This window comes from Sinocyclocheilus anshuiensis, unplaced genomic scaffold (genome assembly GCF_001515605.1).
Source record: "Sinocyclocheilus anshuiensis isolate Anshui unplaced genomic scaffold, SAMN03320099.WGS_v1.1 scaffold1172, whole genome shotgun sequence".
NCBI classification, from domain to species: domain Eukaryota; kingdom Metazoa; phylum Chordata; class Actinopteri; order Cypriniformes; family Cyprinidae; genus Sinocyclocheilus; species Sinocyclocheilus anshuiensis.
In genome coordinates, this window is record NW_015552679.1 from 435856 (window position 1) to 445692 (window position 9837).

A 9837-nucleotide genomic window follows, 5' to 3' on the forward strand; every position below is an offset into this window, starting at 1 on the left:
TCCGGACGCGTCGCGTTCAACTCGAGCAGCGGTCTAAAACAGTTTATGTAATCACCAAACGGACAGAAGTTTACTTCAAGAATGAACAATTTGGCATGGATGAGTTTGAAGTTCGGCGTTTAAAAAACGGAGCAAACGGAAAGAGAAAGCGCGACCTATATTATAGCTCTATAAATGAAGCACACAGACTTTATTAGAGCCACAGAAAGACAAACGTTTTGCTGAAAATGCACAATACACAATTCATTATGTACATTAACAACGATTCGGGACCAATATAATGTAATTTAATGGAAAACTATGTGAATGGTGCTCTGTGGCGCGGCAGGATTTTCTGTCGGCTGCATTTAAATCCGCGTCTGAAGTTTCCCGCTCTGTTCAGCGTGCAGTATCACGTGTCTAAACAAATAGCACGTGCTGTCAGTGATTTCAACCACTAGAGGCCGCTCTCGCACTGTGTAATGACAGCAGACCCTTCTCAGCCGCTCCAGCAATGGACGCAACCCGGAAAACTATCGGCATGGATTTTTGCCGATAACCGATTGTTCCAGCAATCAACTATCGGTGCCGATTAATCGGCAAAACCGATACATCGGTCGACCTCTAATTAACAGTGTCCAGAAATCATCAGCTCAACTCTGTGAATGACCCTGGACTCACGTCTGTTCCTGTCGCATTCGACAACTCACTCCATCCTTCTGTTTTCTTCCGTTTCTTCACATTAACTCACAGCTAAGCGGTTATGGAGATGAGCTGCGCGGTGAAAAGCCATTTACGAAACCTCCTTTCCTGACACTTCTCCGCTGGGTTGCCAAGGGAAACGACTTCCCTTTAGACGAGACAGACTGACAGGAAGCGATGCGTCTGATAACCAATATTAAGCGTGCATGAACTAGTCCACAAATGCTGCCCATTACTAATACGGTTGGCATATATTATGCATCTCATCTGAACTTCCTGTCAGTCTGTATTTCTCTTCTAGTTTGAGCTTCTGGTTCATTGCATAACTCCTTCCTCTTCCCTACAAACATCCCAACAGCTTGCTCTGCTTTCACACGGTCCTTTATTTCCCTGAAACGCTCTTACAGTAGAGTTTGAGGTCTGGTGTTGGTGTATCTTCATCTGTCTGACCTGCTGATGCTCTTAAATATGATTTTGTTGCATTTTCTGGAAACATTCATGTAAATTTCTACATCCCTGATTCTGAAATCGGGTGCTTGTTAACAAAACAAAAATAAATGCAATTAAAAATGAATGCAAAATTAAGTATTAGGTGAATCTCACAAAAAAACATTTGTTTTTTTCCCCAAAAAAGTTTTTTTTTTTTTTGTGTGTATAATTGTGTATAAAAAGTGCATAATTAAGCAAATTTCCCCCGAAATCACATTACTATAATATTTTAATGTGGAGGAAGTAGAGTAAGTGCTAATAATAGTATTATTTGTTATAATAATTTTAATAAGTTTTTTGACCTTTTATTTTCATTATTGTATTACAGTTTTATAATTACATTAAGATTGAGTTTTTCACTTTACAACTGGGATTCCCAAACGTTTTTGTCAGTCAAACCCCTTTGATGTAAAATATTTACTAAAATATTAAATCCCACTGAGATTCAAATGTAATATTTCAATAATTTAATGCACGTTCACAGTTCTCTGATGACAGTTAATGATCACATGACATGCAAACAAACCAATACAATACTGAATCTATTTTAGTGCTTGTTTTTGTTTTAAAAGTATGTATTATTTTACTTTTACATTTTTATAATTAATTAAATTAAATTCCCAGTTTGGGAAACCCTGCATTACAGTAATGTGAATTTGTGGGGAAAATGCACTTAATTGTGGATATTAAAAAAAAAGCAATCCGAAGAAAATAAGCTTAATTTTCTCTATTAAAATTATAATTTTCATAATTTTTCTTTCTGATTTTTTGTGGTGAAATACTGTATGACCTAGAGATTTCTTTGTAATATTCAGCATGTAATATTATAATAATATAAAATATATCACATAAAAATATACCTTAAATGTCAGTGTTTTAATTATCCAGGAAGGTTTTTTTTTTTAGACACTTGATTACAAAACCGGAGTGCAAAATTTGATAGCAACAAGGTTTTTTTTAATTTATTAATTAATTAATATATTAATTAATTTATTTTTATTTTTATTTAATTTTTTATTTTTTTGTGGTGAAATATGACCTGGATATTTTTTGTGAGATTGAATCTATATCTGTAATAATAATAATAATAATAATAATAATACATGCACTACCAGTCAAACGTTTGGAATAATTAATTTTTTTGTAATGCTTTTGAAAGAAGTCTCTTCTTGCTCACCAAGTCTGCATTTATTTGATCAAAAATACAGTAAAAACTGTAAAATTGTGAAATATTATTACAATTTAAAATGGCTATTTTCTATGTGAATATGTGTTAAAATGTAATTTATTTCTGTGATGCGCAGCTGTATTTTCAGCATCATTGCTCCAGTCTTCAGTGTCACATGATCTTCAGAAATCATTCTAATATGCTGATTTGCTGCTCAAGAAACATTTCTGATTATTATCAACAGTCGTGCTGCACAATATTTTTGTGGAAACTGATACATTTTATTTTTCAGGATTCACAGATGAACAGAAAGTTCAAAAGAACAGTATTTATTTGAAATAGAATCTTTTGTAACATTATAAATGTTTTACTGCCACATTAAATTAATTTAATTTTTTGTAAAAAAAAAAAAAAAAAGGTCCACAAAAATATATTAGAATGATTTCTGAAGATCATGTGACACTGAAAACTAGAGTAATGATGCTGAAAATTCAGCTGCGCATCACAGGAATAAATTACATTTGAACAGATATTCACATACAAAACAGCTATTTTAAATAGTAAAAATATTTCACAATTTTACTGCTTTTGCTGTATTTCTGATCAAATAAATGCAGCCTCTGTGAGCAGAAGAGACTCTTTCAAAAACATTAAAAACTCCACAGCTCTGAGCCGTTCTTCTCTCTCTCTCTCCGCCGCAGACGCAGTGGATTTGGGTTCCCCGGATGAGCTGACGGAGATCGCCGAGGTGGACGAGGGCATCTGCACACAGACGTCCACCGCTCCGAGCATCGTCATCAGCAGCAGCAGCGGCGGCGGTGGGAAACTGAGCGGGAAGGGCCTGCGCCGCCTGACGGGCCGCTCCAGCAAAGACAAGGACAAGGAAGCAGCCTCCAGCATGGATCAGCTGACACGCAAACAGCCCACCGTCCGCGCCATGAGCGAGAACCTGGAGCTCCTGTCACTCAAACGCCTGACGCTGACCGCCAGCCAATCAGTGCCCAAGAGCGGCTCGCTGAGTCTGTCACGCACCGCCAGCGCCGTCTTCTCGCGCTCCTTCGAGCAGGTCAGCAACGTCCTCGCCTCCAATCACGTCGCAGAAGCGGACCGCGGGGGCGTGGCTTATTTGGAACACATAAGCCCCGCCCACCAGCCCCGGCAGCGCTCGCCCACCATCAGTATCCACGTGACCTCTGACCTGTGACCCTAAACAGAGACGCTCACTGCTGCCACCTGGTGGCAGGAAACTGCAGCACCTTACAGGAAGTTTTTCCCTTCGGTTTTTTGTTTCCGTCAGTCGTGATTGATTACCAAAGTCATGTATTTTTGAAGTGTTTTTAAAAGATCCTTGCGAAGTCAGATGTTGTGTATTTTTTATGACGATTCGAGTGACTCACGTGTGTGAAAACTGCAGTTTCTCTTCTCCACGTATCCCAGCATGCACTGGGCTCGAACCGAAGCCATCCTTTCACAGTTTTCATGGGAATTTGTGTGCTTGATTACAAACCCGAGTGGAAAATCCTGTGGAAATCAGACCAAAACAAGAGTCGTCTTCATTTTTCATGGTGTTTCTAAAGCAATATGGTTATTAGTTGAATTGCTGTATGTGAGGCCATAAGAGATGCTTTGACACATGAGGCGGGCGGGTTAGTATCGGTGGTTAAACTGGTAATAGTTAACCAGCTGCTGATGTGTCACTACGGCAGAGTGTGATTATAAGCCACAAATCATTTCTTGATTTAAAAATGAATCGGTGAATTGATTTTTCTTCTTTTATTGGTGCAGCACTGTGCTTTTGCACCAGTACTTGTCTGGTTTTATTGTTTTCTTTTTTAGGATGATGTTTTTGAAGACGTTTTCTGCTCATAATGGTTTGAGTTTTTAATTTGAAGTGGACCCTCATTAACCGTGCTCAGATCATTTGGAGAATGTGAATATTTTGTTGTGAATTGTAAATATTATTGTACTGAAGTCATTTTTTGCCTTTCGTCAAAAAAAAGTAACATGGTTACAGTCTCTGAAAATAAAGATTTCTATTTCAGCGTGACTGGATTTTTAAATAGCAAGAAAACAATCTTTATTATTGTTTTACTGAGTACCTTTTAATTTCAAAAACTCAATGCCGATCATTTTTTTTCTTTCTATTTAAAGAGTTTTGAGATTAAATCATTAAACTTTTGTCATTAAATAATACTGATCTCTGAATTTATTTTATGGATTTATTATTTTATATTAAAATTAAAAGTCTTTGAGGATTTGAGGACATAGTAATTCATTTAAATTTGTAGGGTAAAACATGCTTTTATTTTGTAATGGTAAGTTAAAGGTGGGGTAAGCGATTTTTCAAAAACGCTTTAGAAAACTGATTCGGGCCGAGTACCAAAACAAACTTGTAGCCAATCAGCAGTAAGGGGCGTGTCTACTCATGATGTGGAGGAGAGAGAGTTAGTGCACAGGACGGACATTAGCGAGCCGAGCGACAGAAAGATAGAGATGGCGGATAAAAGACAAAAGAGGAAAACCTCTGAGGAACAAAAGAAGGCTTAAGGCAAGAAGTAGGACCCGTGCAAATATCGGATCAGCTTTCCAGCGCTGGAGAGAACTCAAGGAGCGGAGGCCTGCGATCGGACGCCGAGGTTGCTTTGTTTCTTCTCGATCGGTGAGTAACACCGTGTCTGCGCCGCAACAGCTAAAGTCTGTCTAGTACACTGGACACTCAAAGCGAGCGTTGAAAATCATTTGTAATTTGTGTCAATACGTCATGAATAGAACGCAGCAGCAGTTTTCTGTTGGGGATTTCTCGTGTTGTGTCGTGTGTATTCAGTGTAGACCATAGATAATATGTACTATATATATATATATATATATATATATATATATAAATCTATGGTGTAGACAGCATCATTGATTATAATGAGTTTCATAGTATTTTGTCGACACAGTGTAACATTGGTTTTGCTTTGTTTATTAATCGTTGCCGGGGTTGCGTACATATATGTGGGGCGGAGCTATCAAAATAGGGGCGTGTTTGTTTTGGTGATTTCAAATGTCAACATTGGCTACCAGAAATCACTTACCCCACCTTTAACTTGAGACCCTTATTTTGAAGGGTTATTAGTTCTTTAAATAAGACCGTTAATATTTAATTATTTGAATTAGATGCAATTTTTCAAACGTGTAATATACAGTGAGTATAGAAAAGAATCACCTCCTTTATGTGAAATTTAAAAAAAAATATAATTTTGTTGCTTTGCAGCCTGAAATGAAGACGGACACAGTTTTAGTTTTATCCAGCTGTATTTACTCAGTGCAGCTTATAACATCCAAGTGAAAGATAAAACACCAACATCTCAGAAAAAATAAAATAAAACAATTTAAAAAATCACTGAGTTGAGAAAAGGATCAGTATTTTGTTGAAGCACCTTTTGCTTTAATTACAGCCTTTATTCTGTTGGGATTTGTCTCTAGTAACGGTGTAATTAAAATATATCTGTTTTTCTGGGATTTTGACATTTTATTTGCCTTTCATTTCTCAGTAATTCAAGTAAATTGTCAAAGTGCATACATTTATATATAATATTTAATTTAGGATTAAAGATGCATTTTTCATAAATAAAGCAAAATAAAATAGCGTAATTAAAACATCTGTTTAACTAGGATTTTATTTTAATTGTCTTTCATTATTCAGAAATTCAAGTAAATTGTCAAAAGGCCTACATTTATATGAAACAAAGCATACATTTGTATATAACGTCTCATTTAGTATATTAATGATGCATTTTTCATAAACAAAGCAAAATAAAACAATAAAAAACAAATAATAGTGTAATTAAAATGTTTGTTTGACTGGGCTTTTGTTATTTTATTTGCTTTCCTTTATTCAGTAATTCAAGTAAATTGTCAAAAAGCCTACATTTACATATAATATTTAATTTAGTATTAATGACACATTTTTCATTAATAACAAAGTAAAATAAAATAATGATATCGTATAATTAAAACATATGTTTGAGTGGGATTTTGTTATTTTATTTGCCTTTATTACGCAATTTCCAGGAAATTCAAAAATGCATACATTTACATATAACATTTGGTATTAATGATGCATTTGTCGTATAAATAACAAAGGGAATAAGATCAAATAAAATAATAAAATAGCAATTCAAGGTAATTGTCAAAATGCATACGGTAACACTTTACAATAATGCATACGGTAATAACTTACAATTAGTTAACTACTTTAGTTAACATGAACTAAGCATGAACAATACTTCTACAGCATTTATTAATCTCAGTTCATGTTAATTCCAATATTTACTAATGCATTATTAAAATCAAAAGTTGTGCTTGTTATTAGTTAATGCACTGTGAATTATGAACATGAACTAACAATGAACAACTGTATTTTCATTAACTAACATTAACAAAGATTAATAAATACTGTAATAAATGTAATGTTCAATGTTGGTTCATGTTAGTTTAATACATTAACTTTAACTAAAGGAACCTTATTGTAAAGTGTTACCATTAAAACATGTGTTAGACTGGGATTTTGTTATTTTATTTGCCTTTATTAAGCAATTCAAGGTAATTGTCGAAATGCATACATTTACATATAACATTTGGTATTAATTATGCATTTTTCATAAATAAAGCAAAATAAAATAAGTAAAATAAAATAAAATAAAAATATTTTCCACTTTGTCCACTGCTGGTGTCCTGAAGTCCCCTTCGTGGCCACTAGATGTCAGCGTGGCGCTTTTTTTTTTTCTTTTCTTTTTTTTGCGACTGCTGTAGCCCGCACACTTTACGGCACACACGTGCTTCCCCGTGTCCTTCACCGCTCCGCATCGCATCCAGAGACGATCTTTGATGAAATCTGAGTGAAATGATGGCCAAACTGAGCAAAGAGAGCAAGCAGCGGCTGCAGCAGGTGTTCCAGTGCGGCCAGTTCATCATCCGCTGGGGCTTCATCCCCACCGTGCTGTACCTGGGTCAGTGAAGCACACTCACGATTACATGATTTACTGTCATTATCTGTGTGCATATGAGGCTGTGATGGGGGTTTGAAACATATATAGCGGCAGCACGACTGTTTTCAACACTGATAATAATCAGAAATGTTTCTTGAGCAGCAAATCAGCATATTATACTGATTTCTGAAGATCATGTGACACTGAAGACTGGAGTAATGATGCTGAAAATTCAGCTGCACATCACAGAAATAAATTACATTTTAACAGATATTCACATAGAAAGCAGTTATTTTAAATAGTAAAAATATTTCACAATTTTACTGTTTTTACTGTATTTTTTAACAAATAAATGCAGCCTCTGCGAGCAAAAGAAAAAAACATTTAAAAATCTTACTGTTCAAAAACTTATTCTGGAAGTGAACTAATCCTTTAAAGAGATAGTTCACCCAGAAATGTAAAGTTGGAAGAATGTTGGTAACCAAACAGCTTGACTTCAATAGTAGGGGAAAAAAATACTATGGAAGTCAATGGCTACCGACTTTCTTCCAGATAAAGAAACTCATACAGGTTTGATGGATGAGTAAATGATGACAGGAGCTTTATTTTTGGGTGAACTGTCCCTTTAAGTAGTACTTTGAGAGGCTGTCCTGCGGGAAAGTCCATCGATCAAGCGTCTCTGCACCGAAGGCACCACAATCTTTGCCAAAATAGCCTGATATTTCAATGAATCCATGATGCCCTTCATACAGGCAAGATTTCTAAACCGCTCCACCTCCATGCTTGAAATCATGGAGATGGTGGTGTTCTTCTGCTCATTAAGCTTTGCCTTTTTTGCACCAGACATACAGCTGATATATGCATATTAAGAGCGATATATCAGGCAGGCCAATTAATCGCCAGCTAATTTTGAGATGATCAGCTTTGGCAGATAAACATATCTACAGATTCCCCCGTCCCTTTTTTTTTTAATGTTGTAAATATGTGTCCCTGGAGCACAAAAGCAGTCGCTGGGGGATATTTGTAGCAATAGCCAACAATACATTGTATGGGTCAAAATTATAGATTTTTCTTTTATGCCAAAAATCATTAGGATATTAAGATCATGTTCCATGAAGATATTTTGTAATTTTCATACCGTAAATATATCAAAACTTAATTTTTGATTAGTAATATGCATAGCTAAGAACTTAATTTGAACAACTTTAAAGATAATTTTCTCAATATTTAGATTTTTTTGCATCCTCAGATTCCAGATTTTCAAATAGTTGTATCTCGGCCAAATATTGTCCGATCCTAACAAACCTCACATCAATGGAAAGCTCATTAATTAAAAAAAATTGACCCTTATGACTGGTTTTGTGGTCCAGGGTCACATATTAGGTGTTGAAACTATGGAAGCCCGTTCACTGAATAAAAAATAAAAACTTTTTTCTCTGAATTGTGAGATATGAACTTGCAATTAAGAAAAGTCAGAATTGTGGGATTTAAAGTCACAGTCACAAGAAATAAAGTCCGAATTGTGAGATGTTTTTCTCGTTTATAGCACGCAGCTGTGACTTTATTTCTCAGAACTGCGAGTTTATAGCATGCATTGATGCGAGCTATAAAGTGCAGTTCTGAGGGGAAAAACACAATTGCGAGTTTATATCTCACAATACTGACTTTATAACTCACAATTGCATACATGAATAAATTGCACATTGTATTATAAAGTCAGAATTGTGAGATAAAAGCTGTTCTGTGATTCTGAGGAAAAAAAGTCGAGTTTATATCTTTAGAATAGCAACTTTGTTTCTCTAAATTGCGAGTTTAAATCTCGCATTTCTGACTTTATAACATGCAATTCTGAGAAAAAAGTCAGAATTGTGAGATTTAAAGTCACAATTCTTGTTTTAATTTTTTTATTCCGTGGTAGAAATGGGCTTTCATAAGAAACTGTGTGCATGTCTAATTTTTTGTTGTATGCTATTGGCTTTATTTCAGTCGTCAGGCAGTTTGATTTGTGGATAAGTGTTGATTTTAATTCATCTCTGATGTTCTAATATATCATCATTAAACTAATGTGGAGTTTAACGGTGTCTGTTGCGTGTGCGCGGTCGTTAAGTGTCTGAACCGCATCACTTCCTCATTATTAGGGCCGCAGACAGGTAACGCTCTTCTGTTGGGGTCAGAGTCTGTGCTCCTGCGGCGTCGTCACTGTTAAATGTTCGTCAGGCTTCAGGGACTCTGCTCTTGATTCTGATTCACAGACATTTGCCTGCCTCTGTATTTTTGGCATGATGGGAAACATTTAGAGACTAATGAGATGCAGAGGGAAGTTGTAGCTTTTTGTGTGTCTGTTACGCAGAAAAGCCCCTTGAGTCTAAACATTAACATTTCTGGAGGAGGACGACGACAGTGGAAAAGACAGACTGTTATAAAAAGATCATGTATAATAAAATATATAAATGTTATATATATGTGTGTGTATATATATATATATATATATATATATATATATACAGTGGGTACGGAAAGTATTCA

The 9837-nt window shown here is 35.5% G+C and overlaps 2 protein-coding genes across 10 annotated transcripts in view; both read left to right on the plus strand.

Moving 5' to 3' along the window:
• hycc1 (hyccin PI4KA lipid kinase complex subunit 1) overlaps positions 1 to 4459 on the plus strand; it is a 67107-nt gene extending 62648 nt beyond the window's left edge. For 7 of the 9 annotated variants that reach the window (XM_016459283.1, XM_016459285.1, XM_016459281.1 and 4 more), the window contains one exon: positions 3040 to 4459. In XM_016459283.1, coding sequence (XP_016314769.1) covers positions 3040 to 3542 — 503 coding nt within the window. In that variant the 3' untranslated portion in view covers positions 3543 to 4459. The remainder of the gene's footprint in view (positions 1 to 3039) is intronic. The other 2 variants (XR_001631795.1, XM_016459287.1) reach the window with 2 other exon arrangements.
• Positions 4460 to 7137: 2678 nt separating this feature from the next.
• The window catches only part of LOC107667572 (mitochondrial import receptor subunit TOM7 homolog), a 7735-nt gene continuing 5035 nt past the window's right edge, over positions 7138 to 9837 (plus strand). The window contains exon 1 of the mRNA XM_016459265.1: positions 7138 to 7332. Coding sequence (XP_016314751.1) covers positions 7227 to 7332 — 106 coding nt within the window. The 5' untranslated portion in view covers positions 7138 to 7226. The remainder of the gene's footprint in view (positions 7333 to 9837) is intronic.